The 24,764-nt window shown below is 34.2% G+C and overlaps 1 protein-coding gene and 2 long non-coding RNA genes across 3 annotated transcripts; all 3 read right to left on the reverse strand.

The window, feature by feature from the left end:
• Window positions 1-940: 940 nt before the first annotated feature.
• LOC126965664 (transcription elongation factor B polypeptide 3) lies at window positions 941-13,919 on the reverse strand. Its single transcript, XM_050809373.1, has 10 exons — window positions 13,848-13,919; window positions 12,925-13,126; window positions 11,474-11,649; window positions 7,156-8,293; window positions 6,975-7,081; window positions 6,718-6,890; window positions 6,453-6,541; window positions 4,908-5,107; window positions 1,729-1,878; window positions 941-1,178 (listed from the first exon to the last, which is right to left on the reverse strand). The coding sequence occupies exons 1-10, from the start codon at window positions 13,917-13,919 to the stop codon at window positions 987-989; spliced, it is 2,499 nt and encodes an 832-aa protein (XP_050665330.1). The 3' UTR covers window positions 941-986.
• A 1,766-nt stretch (window positions 13,920-15,685) lies between these two features.
• LOC126965771 (uncharacterized) lies at window positions 15,686-17,474 on the reverse strand. Its single transcript, XR_007729590.1, has 2 exons — window positions 17,439-17,474; window positions 15,686-16,281 (listed from the first exon to the last, which is right to left on the reverse strand). It is a non-coding gene; the product is annotated as an uncharacterized LOC126965771 (long non-coding RNA).
• An 805-nt stretch (window positions 17,475-18,279) lies between these two features.
• On the reverse strand, window positions 18,280-22,371 carry LOC126965768 (uncharacterized). Its single transcript, XR_007729587.1, has 3 exons — window positions 22,150-22,371; window positions 20,119-20,304; window positions 18,280-19,208 (listed from the first exon to the last, which is right to left on the reverse strand). It is a non-coding gene; the product is annotated as an uncharacterized LOC126965768 (long non-coding RNA).
• Between the last annotated feature and the right edge of the window lie 2,393 nt (window positions 22,372-24,764).

A 24,764-nucleotide genomic window follows, 5' to 3' on the forward strand; every position in this document is an offset into this window, starting at 1 on the left:
ACTACCATTTAAATCGAGCCATCTTTATAACTTATCAAAACAATTAGATTTATAATCAATATGAAAACTTATTTACACACTTAAACATACTTCCTAAAATAGTAAAAAGGTTTGAACTATCATATAGGTTAACTGTATTTCCACATGCATGACTTGTACCTGTAACCTGGGTATACCATACATAACTACTTTTGTTCTCAGAGTAAAATATTAGAAAAATGCTTATTTTTACCTATCGAAGACATTTTAGGATGATACTTAAGTCCACAAACAGCGTAAATTCAAACATAGAGAAATCTGATATATTATTTATTTCGCTTCACGCATTAAATGAAGATGGCCGTCACTTAAAACGTCGTTCTATTAATATTTGCTGCTTCACGATCTCAATTTTATAAAAACATATATTTTGAATTATTAATGTTTTCGATTTTAAAAATCATATTTTCAGTGTATAGTGTATAGTGTGTATATATCAGTGCCACTATGTCAGATTTCCCTATACCATTCTAATTGTATACAAGAATTCATAAAATTGAAAATATAACTTTATATCTAAGTCCGGAACAAACTGAGTACATACAACGTCAAATTTCTACATCTATATTACACAAACTACAGTATCCAAAGCTGGGATAGGTAATAATAATATTTAAGAAGTATTACAAAACTACTTCCTAATTAATAAATATTTGTCCATTATGTAGTTTGAATACGATACAAATAAAAACATGAATTGTACAATTTTTACTATTTGAAAAATTATATATATGACGTAGTTACATTCATTTTAAATGTCAAAGAAAGGAAAATATCTTCTCTACCAGCATTCTTCAGAAGTATAATATAATAAATACATTTCATGATTCAATACATGTAATTCTGCACTTACTAAAAAGATTACGTTTAGTGGAAAGGAAAGCAAAATGATAAAGCTTACTCTGATGGTAAATTTAATGGTAACTAGAGCTTCATGGTGAAAGTTTTCATCGCTTTCGTCCCCTCATGAACTGCAGCGCCTTCTGCATAAGTGGTGCTTTCTTGGGTTTGATGAAGGAGCTAGAGGTGGTAGCAACGGGGGTGGGCCGACCTCCCTTCAGGACGTTAGGTGCTGCAGCCAAAGCGGCCACTCTTGCTGCTGGACTGGCTGTTGCTGCAAACGCTGTTCCATGCTGCGCCTGCGCGATGAAAGATAATATTCACATGTAACCACTAATACTATTAACTTGGCGCCCATTTTGCACTCCCTTCAATTGTTACTTATTTTTAGTTTCTGGCCTAATTTTTTTTTAAATGAAAATAAGGGACGATACTAGCGGTACGTGGACAGCTGGAGCTGATGGTAATTGATACGCCCTACCCATTACAATGCAGTGCCACTCAGGATTCTTGAAATACCCCAAAAATTCGGAGCGGCACTACAACTGCGCTCGTCACCTTGAGACATAAGATGTTAAGTCTCATTTGCCCAGTAATTTCACTAGCTACGGCCCTTCAGACCGAATCACAGTAATGTTTACACATTACTGCTTCATGACAGAAATAGGCGGCGTTGTGGTACCCATAATCGCTATCGCATTCCTTAAATTAATCGAGTTTTTAATTTCATAATTTTCCACGTTGGTCGCGCTGCGTGATATATGGTGGAGCCAGCATTTCAGGGTGGAAACCTATTTCGGACCCGATTCGAGCCCTGGTCAGATCCAGGATAATATATAATATACTTACTTGTTTTCTAGCGACACTCCGCGGAGGTTTCACGACAGAATCAACGTATGCCATCTTGGTTTGTTTGATGGGCGCCTTTTTTGCCTCTTGTGCTATTTTAATATTTTCTGTTAATGATTTTAGCTTGATCTCTTGCTCTTCTTGGCAGCGCTGTAAACATTATTATAATTATAACAAGACCTGTTCCTAAACAACAATTTGGCAGACAATATTTTATAAAAAAAAAATATTGAAGTAGGCGTTACTTTGCGGAAATCCATAATTATACAAATGATTTGAGTTTTCTTTAGTGTTAATTCCGCCAATATTTGTCTTTAAACAATTCGACACGTGTTTCGCCTCTACACGAGGTATCCTCAGGACGTGTTGTCTCGCCAAAATCGAGTCTCGTGCCAGATTTGTATAATATTTTATAATCGAAATTCACATATAAAATAATGACAGTTTAATATTGCACTCCACATAGGTTATTGCAGTGTTTTTCAAACTGTGACACCTAGGGGGATCGGAAGCCTTACTTGTTGGGTCGCCGGTAGAAGGAAAATGGCAAAGTATACTTAAAATAACGCAATATTTGTGAAATTGTGGTGTTAATTTCAAATGTTAAAATCAAATCATTTTCTATTTCTCTATTTCATTTTAATGTCCATCGAAGAGAATGTCAGTTCACACACAAAGTACCTACTAGAGAGCTTCCCTTGCCAGCTCTGGATATTCTTGTTTCCTATTCATTCAAAACACTTGGACACTGTAGTTACATAAAATCATTGTGTTTTTATGCAAAATTATAAATTAATTATTTGCTGAGGGGTCGCCAGATTTTGTTCGATAACAATCTCATACCAGGAAGAATGTATCATTGTAACATCGTTTTGGACAAGACATATATTAAATGTTATTTCGCCAGTGGTTTGTAATTTATTGGTTTTATTGTGGACTACATAGTTAACTTGATAGTAGGAAGTCTTATCGCAAAATAATACAATATATAATAGCCGAGCGACTACAACTTTGAACAAACAAATGAATTACGAAATTCAAAAGGATTGTTATAAAATTGTGTGATAAAGGTTAGTATAACATAATGACTTTCTTAATGATACCACAGACTAGGAATAGAGAGACGGCTGTCAGGCTATTAAATAATAAGTTTTTTTAAGTGTGCGATATTACTTTGTATCCATATTTTTTATGAAAAAAAAAGCCCGCCGAGTTTGTTGCGCCCTTTTTCGCAGGTCTGAGGCATACTTTTCATATGGCTGGTAGATTTTAACTTTCAAGAAGTAATATCATATAATATTTTGAATAAAAATATATGAATTTGATGTTCTCATCAGAGAGATTGTTCATACCGTATACTAACACCTCTTCTTTAGTTTTCTAGACTATTTTTTTTGGGAGGAGCAAGCGAAGTCATTTAATATTTTTTGTGAAAGCCAGAGTGCACAACAATACCTATAATATTTATTTATTTATTTTCATGTTCTACAGCGTCACAATTTATATACAATAATATATATATATATATATATAAATGGATTGCTGTTCGTTAGTCTCGCTAAAACTCGAGAACGGCTGGACCGATTTGGCTAATTTTGGTCTTGAATTATTTGTGGAAGTCCAGAGAAGGTTTAAAAGGTGAATAAATATGAAAGAGCTCGGAATTAAATAGAAACAACAATTTTGTTTTTCCTCTGATGTGTCCCCCGTCGTCCGATATTTGTTTTGTATGGACATATTTTCTATGAGAGAATTTATTGACGCACGGTTTGACAGTTCCGCTGTAAAACAATTTCATTACAACAACAGGGAGCATATTTTACGAAATAATTCTTGATGTTATGATATATTATTGACAAATTCATAAAAAAAATATTTTATTTATTATATACAGAACAGCGTCTGTCGGGTCAACTAGTTATAAAATAAAGTAGAAAAATAAGGCCAAAATTGATTACAGTATATAGGTATTAAACAAAAGAAGTAACATTTTATGATTTCACAAGGCAGAATAAGGTAACAAAATAAAATTGACATATATGCACACATTTGTCGTGTGCTTGGTACAATTTATTAACAGAACAGTATTGATTAAATCTATCAAGCTCCTCTTGCATTAGTTTGATATCGAGTATTGTTTGGATTGGCCTATAGATTTTAAGATCGTCCGCGGACATAAGGAATTTACAGTGTATAAAACATTGAGAGATATCGTTAATGAAAATAATATATAAAAGTGGACCCATTATGGAGCCTTGAAAAACTCCCGATGTTATTTTAGTTGTTACTGATTCATATCGTGCAATAATAACCTTCTGAGTGCGGTTAGATAAATAAGATGCAAACCATCTTAGCAAGTTTCCTTTAATACCATTGAATGCTAGCTTTTTAAGTAAAATTATATGGTCAACTTTATCGAATGCTTTTCGAAAATCAGTATAAATAGCGTCAATCTGCACACGATTATCAATAGATTTAAACAAGTAATATTTGAATAAATCATAAAGTTTGTAAATGTTGATTTTTTTCTTCATAAAACCATGTTGTTCACTAATAATTATATGACCTATCGTTGGCTAAACCACTTCATGAACGAGAGACTCAAAAACTTGAACGACACATGAGGCGTGGGCCTGAAAAAATATCCGTAGGAATTACATTTGATAGTGGTATTAGAGCCACCATAATTAGCAATTCACTTCCACGAAGAACCTGTGACACCACAGCTTCTGTGTCTTAAGGTTTAGTTTTACAACGGCAGTCAGCCTTATGGTCGAAAGAAACTCAATTTTAAATTTATAACAATAATTATGAACGAAGCAGGATTCGAACGTAAATGTTGGTGTGTTACTCTCTACAGCTGGCTTCATGCACAGCACTTGCGTTACGATTTTTTACCTATTCGATCGAGTAAAAGCTATCTACAATTTGTATGGCGTCGACAAAGCGCCATCTAGCGACAGTAGAGGAAAACATCACAGCGCTCTTTCGACGCCATATAAATCTTAGTTAACTTTCAGGCGATCGAAAAGGTAAAAAAATCTCAAATGGCATTCAGTTCGCCTGCTCAACGATAATCACTCCGACCGTTGTATTGTTCTCTGATTTGAGACATAAGATGTTAGTACCCAAGTGGCAGTAAAACCAATAATTCCACAAGCTAGCACCAAAGATCTTACCATATACATTTCTCTCCATGTCTCCATTTCTGCCCGTTTTTTATTTCTAAAATGTTTAATGCAAAATGTTTGCCAGAGATGATCTGTATCTTCCATCAGGTATGGGTTGTAATGCTCCAACATAAACAGTTGCTGCGGAGTGGCTCTGTCCACAACCGGCTTCAATATTTCATATGGCACACCACCTGTATACTCGAGTGCTGAAATTTTAAACAACGTATTCACAAAAAGATAATATTTTACAATGCGGGCTGCGAGTCACTGCAATAGTCCGTATATAGACAAATTTATAAAATACTTATACTTATTATATATTACCATTTCTTTATGAGACTCCTGCCACAAATGAAGAAATAAGTTTACCCAGGTGATGATATAATAAATGAGGTAGAGAGAATACAGTTTTCACATTCTGAGGTGCAAGGAAGCTATGGAAGTTATTTTACACGCAACTAGCCGATTTATTAATTTTAGTTACTACTTGATTTTTTACATGAATACTTTAATAATAAAATCTTATTTTATTGTAAACTTAATGTTATGAAAAATTTTTCATGTCGTATCGGACTATCTACTAAGAATAACAAATATGGTTTGCAACATCTGAGATGAGTGCTAACGCTATTAGCAACTCGCACGTCACTGTTGACTGAGGCCGTACACCCCTGTCAAAGATCCTGGTCATCACGTTTTCAATATCGACGTACTATATTTATCAAAGAGATTTGAAATACTAGGTAGTATATATCTTTATAACACATATTTTGGTGATTAGCGCCATCTACTTGCTGTGGAATTTACTAACACAAAATGTGTGTTAGGAAATTTTAAGTTTATCAAATTTATTCGAAGATATATTTAAGTAAATCTAAATTATGGTAATTATTATGATCAAACTCGTTCTTAAGACATTTCTTAATATCTAAAGTGGGTATTCTTTTATATTTAAACGCGAAGAAATGGCATCAAAGTGATTCTAACTAATATAATTAAAACGAAATTTGCGTATTGGCCAACACCTGCCACATGAATCCAAACATTATTATGTTGAAACTTCCCAAATTGCAGTGCAAAAGTTACCCACAAACTAGTTCAGGAAATCTCCAAATAACTGCTCAAATACTGCTACCACCACTACCAAAAGACTTTGTCCTTGACTCAATTAAAAAATTAAAACATTAAATAAAGCCGTAAAATAGTTTAATCGATTACACTTTTACGATTTACCAGTGGGAGGCTCCTTTGCACAGGACGCCGGCTGGATTATGGGTACCATCACGGCGCCTATTTCTGCCGTGAAGCAGTAACGTGTAAGCGTTACTGTGTTTCGGGCTGAAGGGCGCCGTAGCTAGTGAAATTACTGGGCAAATGAGACTTAACATCCTACATCTCAAGGTGACGAGCGCAATTGTACTGCCGCTCAGAATTTTTGGGTTTTTCAAGTATCCTGAGCGGGCCTACATTGTAATGGGCAGGGCGTATCAATAATCGTCAGTTAAACGTCCTGCTCGTCTCGTCCCTTATTTTCATTAAAAAAAAACTTACCATCTATATGCTCTTGAAGAACCAGGACACACATCTCATATAATGAGGGAATCTTTCCCAAAACTTTGTTTCCCGAGTAGACTTTTGTTCTGTAAGTGACAAAAAAAAAACAAAATTATGTGACCTTTTAAGAATTACTCACAAAATAATTGTATGACAAAATACAAGATAGACTGCAGCTCGACAATGGTGTGTACACAGCATGATTAGCAGAAATATTTGTATACAAAAATACAATAGTAAAAACAGTCAAGAGTTTTTTTACCTTTGATTCTTTGAGGACATCACAGAACTTAATGATTCACTATCAAAATGTGGTAAAAATTTAGGTGGAGGCCTTGGTTTATAATTTGGTGATATTTCTGGCAATGCTGATATCTCAATGTTGGGAAGTGGAGCCAATTTGGCTGTTGGTGCTAACAATGATGCTGGACTATGCTGAAAAATTAAAGAGATAATAAAAAAAATATAACTCAAAATCCCCATAGTATAACACAATATTCTGCATATATGAATACTAACATCACCATTAAAACAATCATTGGGTGAAAGTATATCCTTAATGGGAGCAGATTTCTTTTTTGGCTTTGTCGGGCTGACCATGCCTAATGCTTCTGCAAAACTTGCACCTGTAATTTAATTAAATTTTTGAAATATATTTTGTTTCATATTTTCATACTTTGAATGTGAAATGATTTTATACCTGATTCACAGCCTATCCCATCATCACTATCCTCATTACTTGTATGAGCCAGTTTCTTTGGTACATCTTTTGTCTTATTACTTCTGTTACTACTGGAACTTGATCTATGCTTATCTTTACTCCGACTACTTCCACTGTCATTTTTATCACTTTTGCATTTCTTTGCAATATCTTTAGAGTTGCTTTCACTAGATGAAGAGTGACGTTTTTCACTTTTCGCACTTTTGTGCTCTTTATCCTTACTGCTACTACTACTCTTTTCTCTTGACTTTTCCCTACTAGATGAACTCTGTTTTTGCTTAGCTTGAATTTCTTTTAGTTTATCTTTTGACAAGTGACCATCTGACAGGTTTTTATGGTTTTCTTTGTCGGACTTGTTCTTATGCCTGTCTGTGTTAGAGCTATTTGATTCGGAGTTACTAGAGCTCTTGACAGAGCAACTTTTACTTTTCTCAGAACTGCTAGACTTCTTCTTATCTGAGCTGGTGGTACTTTTATGTGATGGTTCAGTCTTGGGTTTTTTATCATGATGTGATTCCTCTGAAACCTTATCTTTAGATCTGCTTTTGGTTGGTTTTTCTCTATCTGAATTGTGTTTATCTGATTGCTTTTTACTAGATGTTTCTTCTTTGTTCTTTTTTCCTTTTTCTGCAGACTTTTCTATTACATATGTACTATGTTCGCTTTCTCTCTTTTCTGGAGATCTAAATTCCTTTTCATCACATTTGAGCTGATCTCTTGAGTTTTTGCTTGACTCATAGGACCTATCTTTTGAAGCCGATTTTGAGTCACGCGATCTTTCTTTTGAGGATGACTTTGAATACCTTGAGCCCTCAGAATAATGACTAGACTGTTTTTCTGTTTTCTTTTCAGAATAGGAATGATTATAATTATGGCTACTAGAATGCCTGCTGGATGAATCCTTATTTGAATATTTATTTAGTTTTTCTTCCTTAATATTCTTTTGTGGCTTTTTTTCATCTTCTGATGATAGTGATGATTCACTTTCACTTTCTGATGAGTCTTCATTGCTTTCACTTTCAGTTCTAAGTGGGCTTTGGTATGATTCTCTTTTGATTTTAACTCCATTTTGATTTGTATGTGAATATTTTGATTTCTTCATATCATGATCTTCCTCCTGTAAATAAATTAGGTCCTTATAAAATATATCTTGAATGGTCAAAACACATATGTGTTCATCAAATGAAAAGAAAAAAATTGTTTAACAAAAAAAATAATACTTATATAACTTATATGGGTACTTGACTTCACCAATTTTAAGAAAATTACAATTATTAAGCTACTCCAACCTTCTTCAGTACCCATTCAATCATAAAAACCTAGAGATATGAGTGGTAGATTCAATGTATTGTCATAACTGCAGACCAAAACATATAGTATTAGAAGATTCCTTTTCACAGTACTTTCTAACTAACAAACGAGTGGGCCAGCTGATGTTAAGTGATCACCACCACCCATATTCCCTTGGAACACTAGAGGAATCTTAGAGTGTTGACAGCCTTTTAGAAATTGTACGCGCTTTTTATGAAGGTCCCCATGTCATATAGCCCTGGGAATAATGGGTGAATGTATCTTTAATTGCTGGTGGGGACTGGACCTCCAAGCATACCCAATACCGCTTCTTGCTTATATAGAGGTAGGGAGTAAAAAAGAGTCTTGATAGGAACTCATTGGCGTCATTCTCTATAGGCAAACATATTGGCCTGCCGACTACGAGATCACCTTGATGTACTAGACTTTTTTAAATCTTAAGGTACTCGGTTAATAAATTTTATTTTAGCTCTTGCCTTAACCTCCTCACACTATTCACTAGTACTACTTACAGTCTCTTCAACAATACTCAACAGACAAAAACATGAGTCACCCCATAATCACATAACTGATTGGCCTTTGATTAGGGATATTTTAGAAGAGAATATTAAGTTTAGGATTCCATTCAAAACTCCAGAGGCTGCTTTGAGGAATACACCTGAAACTAGTGGCTTTTCTTCTGTGTTGATGGTGACATCTATTTTGAAATCTCAAATCAAAGAATATGAAAATTGAAGCGCTACTGGCATACAAGTAGGTACCCAGAGATATCAAAGCATTCTATAATAACAAATTTTAACACTTTCTTAAATCATTGACTGCGGAAAGAAGAAAAAAGACTTCTAATTATTTTCTCTGGTAGGCTACTAAACTCCTTAATCAGCCACAAACCTCCTTTACGAACTGTGGATAATGGGTGTGGCTTATCTAGTGAAACTAAAGCGGATTTGTTCGCCAGGCACCTTGAAAAAAGTATTAACAAGAAATGGCGCTGCTCTAGATATTCTGAGAGAGAGATCGCTAGAGATAACAAAGACATTGAGCAGATTCTTATCCAGGTCCAACAGCTAGATCTTGCAATAAAACCAACCTACCCAAAAGAAGTAAGAAGGATAAACACTTCGCTTAAAGACATATCAGCACCTGGATAACGACCTATAAAGTCTCGTATCCTTAAAGCGCTTCAAAAAAAGTGAGTGTTTACTACAATATTAACCAATGCTTCGAATTAGAACTTCCCTGAGCTCTGGAAGGATTTCCAGGTTATAATGGTCTAAAAGCAAGGAACATCGCCAAACCATGCTTCTCTTATCTTAAAATCAGCTAGCTCCCGGTTATCTCAAAGGTTTTTGAGAAATTTTGCTGAAGAGATTATCTGAGTCACTAATAGGACACGAGATCATCCCAGACCACCAATTCGGATTCCGCATTGGTGGTCTGGAATTCCATTTTACCATTGAACAGGTCCATAGAGTTGTTAAAAAGATCAAAAGCTCAATGGAACATAAAGAGTACTGCTCCTCTGTGTTCACTGTCCCTAGACATAAAGCAGGTCTTCAATATGGTGTGGCGTAAGGGCGTTACTTCCCACATTCCTACTTCAAAATTCTGAAGTCATATTTGTCTGGAAAAATATTCCAAGTAAAAGAAGATGATGCCCACAGTGAATTCTATAACAGCAATGCAGGTGTTTCGCAGGGCCCATCTCTTTACTGTTTATATACATCTGATCATTAAACTTCAGAAGGTGATATGACAGCTACCTTTGCTGATGACACTGTGATCCAGGCAAGCAGCACTAACCCTGACATAATATCCATAGATCTACAAAATCAGCTAGACAAAATTATTGACTAAATGAATACTTGCAGGATCTAGGGTAGTGCATCCAGATTATCGCAAATCACCTTCTCCCTCAGCAAAGCAACTGTTCTACAGTTACCCTAACCCGTGAAACTCTTGCAAAAGAACAGTTAAATACTGCGGAATTCACCTGAACCATTGACCAACTTGTAGTAAGCACTTCACAGCTAAGTGAGAGTGAAAGGAATCTGATAATCAGTAGTTTGCACTGGCTTATTGGCAAGAACTATTCAGTACAACTAAAGAACAAACTCCTTGCATGTAAAGTAGCCAACATCTGGACTTATAAAATCATACTTAGGTACCCCAAAGTGTGTGACTTGCTATAGTACCCGGCAAGCCACTCCAATATTGAAATATTCCAAGGATCTCAAAGCACAATTCTAAAAAAACACCATGGTTCATAACCAACAATGAGGTCTACCAGTACACAAAAACTCATCTGGTTAAGCAAGAAAATGGGGCAACTCAACCAAAATATAGAACTGTAGAAGTCCACCCGAACTAGATTGCTCATTTGCTCCTAGTCACAAAGTAATAACAATAACAAATAGGTTTCAGCATCCTAAATGAAAGTACTTCTAACTGGAAAATGGCCTCCTCAAGTCTCCTTCCCTTCGAATCACCTGCATATAGTAAAGCTACTAACTACAGATTGTTGCATTATAACAAAAAATATACATAATTTTACATATTAATGAATACAAAATGAATAATAGAAAAAACTCAGCAACAAGAAGTGGTCTAGTTATAGAGATTAAAAGTGGTGCTTATCATCATCATGTACTCAGCACAAGACTGGTGTAATACTACCCAATCATTGGTAATCAAACAAAGATGATGTTTCTGGTTATATAGATGTCAATGACACAAGAAATAGAAGGTGACTATTAATAGGTTTGATATCTTCAGTTGTCCCTTAATGCAATCTTTTCTGTACAATTATATACCCGCTGAACTCCCCCGTCCAAACTCCATTAAATGTCTCCTCTCCCTAGTTTACACTCCTTTTGTAAATATTTATTTACCACAAGAGTAAGATATACTAACATTAAACCTTAGCCATTTATTGAATTAGTACAACTATATTTAGTTTCCATCTTTAGTGCCAAATATATCATACCTCACTGCTGTGGTGCTTTCTTTTACTTCCACTATGATCACCATTCTGATGTTTATGTTGTGTTTTTTCTGTTCTTGATAATCTTTCAGTTCTTTCTTTATTTTCTATATTATGTTTTGATTTATGGCTATTATCTTCAGAGTCTCGACCACTATCATGGCCATTATAATTTGTAGCTGAAACAACAAAAATGCATTTGTTAGTGTAAGTCATTCAACTTTTAATAACTCATAGAAATAATTCACTCTTCACAAATAACAATGGTAAATCTAGTAGTAGTTGATCCATGTTGTCATATTTATTTTTCTTTTAGATTTAGGTATAATGGGTTCAAGTTATTCACTATTAGCACTACCAAATTTTCTGTGCCACAAAAATATTTATATGATGGTAAATATGCCAATATGCATATCAGTATGAGTGTTATTTATGTAATTTTCAGTGTCCATAATTTAAAATTAGTGGCAAAATACAAAAAGGTCAAACACATATAAGATTTTTTATAAAATACATCCCACAAATCTATTCAGATTTATTATATCCTTTGCTCATTTACTTATAGATATCCATCAATAATGTATCATAAAACATCAACATACATGTTGATGTTTTATGATACAAATTAGCTCTTCTCATTGCTGCCTACTTTTGGAATGGAAAACTGAAAACTTAGATATTGTTAAAAACTGTTATGCAACATTCAAAGAAAATGTGATATCATTAATTTTGTGTAAGCATTAAGTGTAAGTAAGCATCTTGCATTCAAAGGAAGGCTCATATTGAAAAAATGTATTATTAACTTAACATCTTAAGTTAATAATTGTTGTTTGAAACTATTGAAGTGAAAGATGAAGAGATTGGTTGATTTAGCTGACCATTGTCACAAATAATATCAAGCTTTGAGGCCAACTGTAGGAAAAGTCCTCCACCATAATCTAAAGTCAATAGTCCTGTCTGGTTTTAAGAATTATTATACATAATATATAGTAATAATATTATTAACACAATTTTACACAAATTATCTTGCCCCAAATTATAGCATAGCCTGTACTATGTGTGCAAGACAATGACATATTTAATACAATATACTTAAACATACATATAAACATCCATGACTCGGAAACAAACATACATATTCATCATAGAAATGATTGCACCTACCGGGATTCGAACCCGGGACCTCTAGCTTAGTAGTCAGGGTCACTAAACCATTCGGCTATATGGGTCCTCATGACAGCTTACCAGTATTCACTTAAACAAAATGCCAATGAACTGGGGAAATATTGCTGATTATGAAACCTTTTAATAAGTGAGTTATCAGAGTTTGTCTGCCATTATCTTAAATATTATGTTCAATAAAGGGGTACAATAGGACTACCATTCCCTTAACAAAACACAGGACTAAAAGAGACATCCAACTTTATTATCTTAACAATTCTTAGAAAGCTCACATTCATTATTATGCTGATCCCCTTCCTGGTCACTTTCTTCAGAAGCAACCATCAACTTCCACTTATATACAAGTGCTCTTGATGCCTGACCAACATCTCCAGGCTCTTTTCTTAATGCATTTACAGTGCGCCCGACCCCTGTATCTTGCAAGTGTTGCACTGTGACATCAAGGTGAAATAACTTGTCAATTGCCTTTAGTACCTGAAAGACCATAATATGTACATACATATTATAAGTACATATAAAACTTTTGTATATCATAATATTGTGTGATATAAACTGTTATCTAATTACTATATTGAGCTGCTGCATGTTTGAACATGTCTTTATATCTTATTGTAATCATAAATACTTTTGTTTTACTACTCTGGTACCTTATGTAGTGGAGCTTTGGCAAATGTATTCAGATTATGTTAGTATTTTATACTCCTTTTTCTTAAGTTTAAAAAATTGATGGATGTAAAGTCTCAAATACATAGTATCAGAGTTTAAATTTGTAGGTATGTACATCAAATGGTTTTTTGTACTGTATGAATAGTGAGCTTCATGTAATTTTTGACATTGAAGAAAAGTATGACAAAAATTCATGCTATAGATATAATTAATATATTCAATTATGAAGTTTCTCCAAATATTTCATATCTTTGTTGTTTAGTGTTTGCAAATGGAAGTATTATTGGTAGTAGATCGTGATTGTGAACCACATTTGGTTTATAAAACTTTATGATAATACAATTCAAACTGTAAAATCTAATTGAAATTATGTGACATTTGATCTTACAATTGTAAAATGATTTATATAGAAACTAAATATAGTAAAGTTAAAGTGAAATAGTGATGTTCCTGAAGAATTCTCCATCTTTTTCATGAAGGAAGAATTGCAAGCAGTGTCGAAAACATACTTAATAGGAACGCTACTCACTTTATGTTCATCGTTTGAATATTTTTCGATCGAATGCTGGTAATGTTTAATTAAATCCAAAACAGACGCCATACCACTTTCCTACCTACACTAAAACTTATTAATTTAAAAGATAAGTGCCAGCTGGTAAACGGGCACCATTTTATAATTTTTGTCAGACGCTCTATTGTCAATTTTATTTGTGTGAGTTGTTCTGTCAATGTCATAATTGCAGTGTGGTTTGTTAGTCTGGGCATAGCCTACTATAATTGTAGATACCATTATTAGCAGGCTATGGTCTGGGAGAGACCGCGGGAACTCTTGATTGCTTAGGGCGGTTTTTTTAACTATAAAATTAAATATTTCTATTATATTGTATATAATCCTCATATTTTTGAAAAGTATATAAGTATTTGTATATTTTTATAATTTAATTTGTTTAGTATAATTAAAAGTCTATATATTTAGTGATTTAGGTTTGTGCTAAGAGATGTCGAAAAGGCGGAAAAAAACCAAGCCGGAACGAGATAAAGGTGAGTCTATTTTAGATTCCACCTCTGAAAGTAGCGAATACTCAGATTCGCGTACAGTTTTGGAAGACCACGAGAACTTTTATTTGCCATATAGGGTGGCCGACTATTGTCGCCGATATCCGGAAGACGCAGGTGCCGGTCATGAATTTATAGTCTTCATAGAGAGTGTCACTGAACAGCCACTTGGTAGTCGTGACATGCTTACTCTTAGTAGCTACTTATCGCGCTTCATTAAAGGCATTAAATATCTTAAGAAACTCAACAAATATAAGATAGGAGTAGTGTTTGAACGACCTAATTTGGCTAATACATTCCTAGACAACACGACATTTTTAACGGAACAAAATATTAAGGCGTCCATCCCAGCTGGTGCCACTGAATTGTCTGGAGTGATTTCCTCAGTACCCATTGATATGTCCAACAAAAAAAATTTCAAATCTTTGTCAAGTACATAAAAGAAATATTTCTGTTCGGCGTATAGTGAAAAAAAACAAATCCGATAGTGGTTTTATATTACAACCTACACAGGCAGTCATTATTACCTTTGCGTCATCTACTTCACTCCCAGATTACGTTCACTTAAAGATGTGGCGTCTACCAGTGCGACCTTATGTGCCTGCCAGTTAAGCAGTGTTTCCGATGCCTTAGGTTTGACTACTTGGCTAAATTCTGTAAGAATGCTCAGCGTTGGTCAATCTGCACTGAAAATCACTAGCCGCGTACCCACCTAGCGCACAGGCTCGCGCGGCAGCCTCGGTGTCCGGATCGCGAGCGATGGCTCCCGCGGCAGCCTCAGTAGTTTTGTTCAATTTACACGAGGCCGCCTCGCGAGGCAGGCTGAGCCATCATAAGTCCGCGAGTATTCGTAATGGACAGTCGTGTATTTTCAGCTGCAGCTATCTTCCTAGCTGCTTATTGTTTAAAGAAACGAAAACAGTCACGTATCAAGAAAAAACCTAGACGCTTCTGGATTAGAAAAATGTATGAGCGTCGCCACCAATATGGAAATAGATTACTTGGAGATTTAGTATATGATCAGACTGTACATAATTTTACACGAATGTCCGTACAAGAGTTCGAAAATTTGTGCTCATTGTTGTCTGATAAAATAAAAAAGTGCGATACAAAATATAGAGAAGCAATCACTGTGAATGAACGAGTTTTAATAACTTTAAGATTTTTAGCAACCGGAGATTCTTATAGCAGCTTGCAATATTTATTTCGAGTATCGAAGCAGAGTATCTCAAGAATAGTTCCAGAAGTTTGTGACGCTATTATTGAAGCCTTAAGTGATTATGTAAAGGTAAATAAAAATAATTTGACAAATTTAAAAATCAATTGTTTATTTTAACTACAATTCAGTGATAGTTTCGAATCCATCATTGGCATTAGGTGATGGTGTAATGGCATGAGAAGACGTAGCGGTATGTGATGCTGATGATGAAGTGCCAGATGAGTCCATTGTAGGGGAATTACTGTACTGCTGTGTATAGTATCCTGTATTAATTTGTTGTGGTGTGTATTTCCCTATATCGGCTTCAAAAATTATATTATTGATAGCGTTCTTAACATACGCTAATGTGTGCGGATCATATTTCCTTAGCTCGTTGGCTATGTATCTTCCAAATGAAGAGTATGGATCGATGATGTCGGTCGAAGACTTTTGCAAGCATTCAAGGGCTTCTGAGAGCATGATATCTGCCGGATCTTCCTGTGGCTGCGTTTTCTTAGGATTATGTCGTTTTTTTTTTACGAGCAGGTTCTGATGGTGAAGGCATGATAGTTTCCGAGGCTAGTACTTGTTGTTGTTGTGGTGGCGCTTCCTCGATGCTAGCCTCCGGCAATTGCGACTTGGTCGGAGCGTTTTCAGCCTCTGTGTGTCTCTCTACGTCAGAAGTTTGTGAAGATTCCGGTATTGTCTCCTGAAAACATAATTTTAATTAATAGATAAATTTGTGGTGCAGTGTGAATGTGTATATAATGTGGCAGGACCCTACGTTTAATCCGATTGGAAGCAAAAGTTTAACGTCCATAGTATTTAATACCTTCAAGTACCTTAGTAGCGATATCTTAAATATTTTTCTAGCAGGATTCTCCATTGCTTGAACGTCTTCGGACTACCACTAAAAGGGGCCAAATATGGAGAGGTGTATAGTACCTAATACAACCACTCATAGGGGCCAAATACGTTAAGTCTGAATACTTTCAAACAGCGGAGGGTCCTGTCATGCTGAGTACTCCATAATTTTTTTTACAGATCCCATCTACAGAAGAAGAGTGGCTTGCTATATCAAAAGAATTTGAAAATAAATGGAATTTTCCCCACGCTATTGGAGCGATGGATGGAAAACATGTTATGTTGCAGGCACCGATTAACAGTGGCACTGATTATGATAATTACAAGCAATTTCCAAGCATCGTGCTTTTTGGATTAGTTGATGCTAGCTACAATTTTTTGTATGTAAATGTTGGTAGCAAAGGGCGAATCTCTGATGGTGGTGTTTTTAAAAGCACAACGTTGTATAAAAAGCTAGAAAAGAAAGAATTGAACGTGCCTAAAAAGGAGATATTGGAAATACCATATGTGACAGAAGTTCCTTATTTTATTTTATCCGATAAAGCCTTTGCACTCAACGAATATACCATGAAACCATTTGAGGGCAACCCAGAAAATGGTTCTAAAGAAAGAATATTTAATTATCGCCTTAGCTAGACGTGTCGTTGAGAATGCATTTGGTATATTAAGTGCCATATTTCGCGTTTTTAGAAAACCTATCTTACTACAGCCAAATAAAGCAACAAAGGTTGTCTTAGCAGCTGTATATTTGTACAACTACATCCGAAAAAATACTTCAACTAATCTTATTTCACCGGAATTGTTTGACAGAGAACTTGATGGCGCACTGATTCCTGGCCAATGGAGAAATGAAATAAATGAAGTTACATTCGCACCAATTGCGGCGTTTCCAAGGCGTAGTTCTAATAACGCAAAAGAAATACGGTTGCACTTGGCAGAACATTTTATAACTAATGGTTCGATACCATTTCAAAATCATTATGCATAGTTAAAAATTCTTACATTCGGCATCGTTTCCCGAGTGTCACCAGTTTCATTTTTATCCATAAGAAAATGGAAATAAGGATATCCAAACCACTTCGAATTATAAACATCTGCAGCGCCTGAAACAGAACAAAAAATAAAATTTATATTTCCATAATTTAAAATATTTTAATTGTATAAATAAATTTTCTTCAATTTAATTAGTATATATTAAGTAATTATTTTATCAAATAATTTGTAAGTTCATATTTTTAAGTATAAAAATGCATACCTGAACCTGTTATGCGACTTTTTTTCTCCCTGCTTTTCTCTCGACGATAAGAACCACACAAGGACACCATTTTGTTTTTCACTTCCTTGACAGGCATATTAATTTGAGCAGATATTTGCCGCCAACTATCTTCCCGCTGATTTTTGTTTAAATATTTTGGATCTTTGGGGTCCCAAAGCGCAGTGTACGTGCTGTATAATTGTATTAAGCGAATGGACTCCTCCTGACTGCCCATGATATCAAAATTACAAAATACAAACACGGCAAGAGACAAAACTTGAAGTAGCTTCGCGCGCGAGCCAAAACATAACCGTCCCCACCTAACGCACAGGCGCTCACTGAGGCACCTTTGATCGCGTCAAGTTTACGGACAACAGATGGCTCGGGGCCGAGCCGTGCTCGGTTGAGCAAAACGCGCGCCCGAGGCACGTCCACACCAGCCGAGCCATTTTGCTCTCGAGGCTGCCGCGCGAGCCTGTGCGCTAGGTGGGTAGCAGCAGTATGTGTGCACTGTAAAGGTAACCATCTTGCAGTATCAGGTCAATGCCCTATAAAACAAAAAAAGATATTGCATAGTAAAAATAAAAGTAAAACACCATTATCAGATTTATTTAAACATCCAACAAACTTTCCATCACTCAATAAGACAGAGAACACACAAGACATCATTAATTTAATTTTATCCAATCCAGCAGCAATGAACCTAATCACAGAATCTATAATCAAAGTCATTACACTAAATAAAACACAGAATCAAAGCATTAGCTCACACGCAATTAGTTCAGCTATTAAAGATACCATAGAAATTAAAAATAAAACGTCACATTCAACTGTCACAAACTTAACATAGTATAGTGGAATGCTCAAAATCTGTTGAGTAACAGACTTGAGCTTCTCTTATATCAGAAACTTGGCTTAAACCAAATATACAGTTTTCAATCAGAGGTTATACAATACTAAGAAATGATTGTGGTAATGATCACAATGGTGTAGCAATTTTTGTTAGAAATTGCATTTATTTTCAAAAGTTAGAAACATTTTCTGATAGCTCCTTGCAAAATGTAGCAATCAAAATTAAATACAAACAAAAAGACATCTCAATTGTTAGCTTTTATAGTCCTGGCAACGGTGTACCTAACTTTGACAAATCTAAATTTAATAGACTGTTGCATAGTATTCCAAAACCACTAATAATTGCTGGTGATTTTAATGCTCATCATACCATTTGGGGTTGTAATAGAACCAATTCTAGAGGTAGAGACATCATGGATGTAATGGACGATAATGACTTAATGCTCTTAAATAATGATCAACCAACTACAGTTGGTACTAATTCTTGGAGACCAAATGGACTAGATCTAACAATAGTATCATCTTCATTATTCCTGTGCTGTGAATGGCAAGTTCATCAAGACTCTTTGGGCAGCTATCACTTGCCTACAATCACAAAATTTTCCATGATAGTGTCGGAAACTGAATCTTCTTCAATTCCATCCAACATTCCTCCACACAGTAATCTGAAAATAGTAAATTGGGACCAATATGAGAACTTAGTAAATGACTTGTTAAAACAATTTGATATAAATAATTGTAATCTACAGAAGTCTTACAATAACTTCTGTTCCATAATTCTTAGAGCGGTAGAAAATTCAGTACCTAAAACCAACTACCACTGTAACAATATTACTAATCTACCTAAAAGAAAGCGACAACTTCCCTGGTGGAATGGGCAATGTACTAAAGTGGTAGAAGATTGCAAACAGGCTTATCTGTTATTCAAATCAAATTGCAATATCCAAAACTACATTCATTTTAAGCAAGCTCAAGCAAAGAAAAAATGTATATTAAGACTTGAACATCGTAAATCCTGGACAGATTTTTGCTCCATCATAAATAGGTTAACACCAATGAAACAGATTTAGAAAGAGAAATGGACAAAAATGAGGAAATTTAAGAACTTATATACTAATAATAATTGTTTCTCTAGCAATAATTGGATATCCAACTTTTTACACAAATATACTCCAGATACAGTACCAAATTTGACAATTATTCACAATAATCATCCTTTAAATAGCACCAACTCTTTTATGATTGCCCCTTTTACTATTGAAGAATTAAAAGCTGGTCTATCATCAAGAAAGGACTCTGCATGCAGTTTGGATTGGCTCTCCTATAAAATGTTTAAACTCCTAAACTCTTCTAACTTAAATAAGTTTCTAAAAATATTAAATCTCCTATGGAAGAACTCCACTATTCCAGAAGAATGGAAAACAGACTGTCTAATTCCAATTTTAAAGCATGGGAAAGATTCTAGTTCAGCTGATTCATATCGTCCTATCACACTAAGCTCGTGTGTTGGTAAAATTTTTGAACAATTAATAAAACAGAGATTAATATTTTATATTAAAAGTAACAACCTCTTACCTAATAATCAATTTGGATTTCGATGTGGTAGTTCTGCTTGTGAGAGTATACGGCATTTATGTCTTGACATCCATAGTGCCCAGATTGACAATAAGATATTGGCTGGTGTTTTATTGGATGTTGTAGGAGCATTTAATAATGTTGATTTAGAACAATTATCATCCATTCTTCTATCCTTAAATGTCCCTGAAAAAATAGTTAGTTGGATATTCAATTTCTTGCATGGTCGTAAACTTTATGTTAGAGTCAATAACCAATTAATAGGTCCTCGATATTCATATAGAGGTGTATCGCAGGGCGGAATTTTGAGTCCATTGCTCTTTATAATCTACATAAATCAAATAAATATTGTTTTGGATAATAGAGTATCTAACCTCCAATTTGCTGATGATCTAGCAGTGTATAGTTCAGGACTTAATTTATCAAATGTTGTGTTAGATCTTAATGTAACACTCAAAAAATTGGAGCTTTATTTTCAATATCTTAGTCTTAAGGTCAGTATTGACAAAAGCAAAGTAGTAATATTTTCAAAGCATTCTATAAGAATAAGAGATGTAAAAATATATTATGGTACTCAGGAAATTTCAATAGATAATTCAATAAAGTTTTTAGGAGTTATGTTTTTAAGTAATTTTAGATGGCACAAATATGTTGAAATATTAGAAAATCGAGTATTAAAGGCCTGCAATATTCTGAAATCATTAGCTGGTACATATTGGGGTGCAGACCCACGCATCTTGCTAACAGTATATAAGTCATTAGTCCGTAGCCATTTTGAGTATGCCTTCTTTTGTTATGGTGGAGTAATTACATTAGTGAATAAATTAGAAAAAATACAAAATAAATGCTTAAGGATCATAACAGGCGCTTTTAGGTTTACTCCTATTATATCATTACAAGTAGAATGTAATATTTCCCCACTAGCTCTTAGATTCAAATATCTACAAACAAAATTCTTTCTCAAATTAACTTCTATTAATAATCATCCACTCCTATTAAAGATACAGGACTATATTAACAGAACTGACAATAATTCCTACTATCAAGTAGAAGGCATCTCTGATTTGTTACATTTTTCTTGTGATCATAATCTATTTTCTAGTATTCTTTTTATATAATAAGGAAGATGTATATAGTATGCTCTCAGAGTGGCAAAATTATAACCAACTTTATACTGATGGATCTAAAAGTAATACTGCTGTCTCTATTTCAGTTTATGACAGCAACTGCGGAGTGGGTTTGGTCATAGGTTAAATACCTTGGCTAGTATATACACAGCAGAATGTGCTGCCATATATGCTGCTCTAGAATATATTGGAGAACAGTCATATAATAATTGGATTGTTATAACAGATAGCATGAGTGTTTTAAAAGCTTTACAATATCCTAAATGTAATGTTACAACTAATTTCATCATTTACATTATTAGAGACAAATATCAATGCTTATCCCTAACAAAAGATATTGTTTTATTCTGGACTCCTTCACACATAGGCGTGGAAGGAAATGAACAAGCTGATTATCTTGCTAAATCTATTGTGAATAGTAATCAGATACATACTGCTTTGAACATTCCCATACCACACACAGATGCACTGTCTCATTTTAAAGGTACATTCTTGCAAGACTTTCAGAATTATTGGCAACAAGTTGTTCAAACAAAGGGCAAATGGTTAGCCGACATTAAAAACGAAATCTCTCCTCCCTGGTTTGTTAAAAAGAAAAAATACTTACACAGAAAATTTTACACCACAATTTTCGGTTACGTCTGGGACATTCTCGTAGTGGTGCTCATTTATTTAGGATCGGTATTTTAGATTCTCCAACTTGTCAATTCTGTAATTTATCCATCCAAACTCTTGATTACATTTTCTTTGACTGTCCCCAATATAATCTTCAAATATTTACATTGATAGACTGCCTCTTGGATATTTATAAGAATGCTGAAGACATCCCGCGCTCACTTCAGCAGTTATTGAAAACTTAACGAAATCTCTCCTCCCTGGTTTGTTAAAAAGAAAAAATACTTACACAGAAAATTTTACACCACAATTTGTCGGTTACGTCTGGGACATTCTCGTAGTGGTGCTCATTTATTTAGGATCGGTGTTTTAGATTCTCCAACTTGTCAATTCTGTAATTTATCCATCCAAACTCTTGATTACATTTTCTTTGACTGTCCCCAATATAATCTTCAAATATTTACATTGATAGACTGCCTCTTGAATATTTATAAGAATGCTGAAGACATCCCGCGCTCACTTCAGCAGTTATTGAAAACTTATAACTGCTTCGTGCCGCTTTACAAATTTATAGTTTCAACGGTAGGCGAAATTTGAAAATACGTCTTGGCTTTCGACACAATCCCTTACACAGACTTAAAACAGCGTTAGCAACTTGAAGTGGACTGACTATCGTACCAGGGGAGTAAAAATTATCGTACATGGATCGAAATTATCGTATTTTTTAGGATAATGTCTATTATAGATAAATAAATCATAAAAATTGTAATATTGATATGCATGCAAGTACTTCTTTCTTCACTTAATTTGAATAATTCCGTTTGTCAGAGCGAATACAGACATATAATCATAATAATATAACGAAATAACTGCCAACTTTTCTACACAAAATATACGATACATATGAAGTGTGAACATAATCGAAATATCGAACTTATATTCTCTTGTTCGCATTGGTAGATGCTATACTAACCAATAAGAAAGCGTGTACAGCAGGCGCTGGATAAAGTTACAGTATCGGCAGTGGTGAAACTTAGTAGAGCGGATCGTAAGGACCAATAGGAATAGAGAACTTGTATTTCCCGGTATTTTCCCAAGATTTTATTGGACAAAATAAAATCATGCTACTGCGATTTAGACTATCAACGCATGAGTGAAATAATATAAATTCTCAAATTTTGCATCATGATAGAAATTATCGTACAATCTGCGTACGATAATAATATGCTATCGTACATCGTACGTAGGCACAAAATTATCGTATGTGTACGATAATTATCGTACGGTTCCGAACGCTGACTTAAAACATATTCGTCCATAAATTATTATTGGACTTTAACTTTAATGTAAATTTTAATGTATAAATGTAAATATTCTATTTGTAGTTATACCTTAAAGTAGTTTCATATTATCTTATAATTATATTCAACTAATATTTATCATTATTACTTATAATTCATGTATAATATATTTCTTATAACGTATATGAGATTTATATTTTAGTATTATATCATAAAAGTTTATTATTAAAAATAAGGGGCTAAGCTTGATCTTAATTGGAACAAGAATATTATCAATAAAAGACTTGGCTTCGGCCTTTTATGCGACCTATATGTATATGAAGAAAATGAAGCATGAAGAACACGAAATACTACTTTTATGGGAAATTGTACTATTTATGTTTGAAGATGAAGATTATATAAATACTTAGCTTGACTTTGAACAAGCTGTGTAACGTGAAGAATAGAAAAAAAAAATTAAAACTTGGCTGTATGGGCTTTTGACCCCTTTGCCTGTCCAGATGGACGAACACAACCAAAAAAAAAGGCTATGGTCTGGGCTCAGCATACAGAACAAACTCTGTATTCTGAGTGTCTGGGGGTCTAGTCTCTTTCTCCGAAACGAAACTTCCAAAATGAAAGAAATTTAAGCGATGTTTCGATAGTGAACCTACTCTATATTTGATTATTCACTAAAAATAATGCCTCTACATATTACCATCTTTTTATAGGTACATCTTTTGCTGTTACGATACATCATACGATGATGAAGTTATACTTTTTATTTTATATGCCTGAGTACCTACACTCTTTGTTAGCTGTAAGTTTTCCTGAAATAATAAAATAAATGAATTTTGTATGTAACCACATAAATGCTAGTACTTTTATACTAATAAATAAAGCAATTTATGCGAAATTGTTCCCTAACCATTCCAAGATATTCAAAAATGCACAACGTTAATGTTAAAATTTTCACTTTTGCCGGCACTCTCGGAGAAAGGTATTTTTAACTCGTATTTAACCCGTAATTTTTTTAACTGAAAATATATATTGTCATAACATAATATGTAATATAATTTACGAATGCCGCCAACGTCAGAAAATTTCTGAAGTTTTATTTATTATACAAGTAATAATAAATACTTATTATACTTAGAGATTTTCAAAAAATATAACTGAGAAATTAAATTAAGTATAATGCTATTTTTGGTCGGTAAAATTGTATCAAACCATGCAACGCAGAGCTGCTCGAACTGTCGAGCAGCCTGGCGCAATTCTCTCTCAAGTTGAATTTCATGAATGAAATGCGTACTAAAAATAATGGCAGCAGACGCTGTCTCGGTCTAACATATATTTGACTCTTTTTGTTTGTTTTGGTTTGAGTGTCATGTGACATGTCATTTATTTAAAATAAAAGTGACTATTAACACTTTTTGTAACGAATTATCGTTTTCTGTTACTTTATTCGTGTATTATTCAGGGGAATTTGCTTAATTATTTGTAGAATAAATGCGTAAGACATTTCTAAGCTATATAATGTAATAAAAAACTTGTAAAATATGTTGTTTAAAATCTTGCCAGTCAGATGGGAGTAAGATAATTGTCACAGCTAAATTCCCTTTGG

The sequence above is a fragment of the Leptidea sinapis genome, chromosome 8 (genome assembly GCF_905404315.1).
Source record: "Leptidea sinapis chromosome 8, ilLepSina1.1, whole genome shotgun sequence".
NCBI classification, from domain to species: domain Eukaryota; kingdom Metazoa; phylum Arthropoda; class Insecta; order Lepidoptera; family Pieridae; genus Leptidea; species Leptidea sinapis.

Bases quoted from the DNA above. Each gene is read 5' to 3' on its own strand.
- LOC126965664 (XM_050809373.1), bottom strand. From the start codon at position 13,919: ATGGCGTCTGTTTTGGATTTAATTAAACATTACCAGCATTCGATCGAA. The intron at 7,082-7,155 runs GTATAAAATCAT...ATTAAATTACAG, and splicing joins TGGGATAGGCTGTGAATCAG to GTGCAAGTTTTGCAGAAGCA. The intron at 5,108-6,452 runs GTAAGTTTTTTT...TTAAAATTTCAG, and splicing joins TCTTCAAGAGCATATAGATG to CACTCGAGTATACAGGTGGT.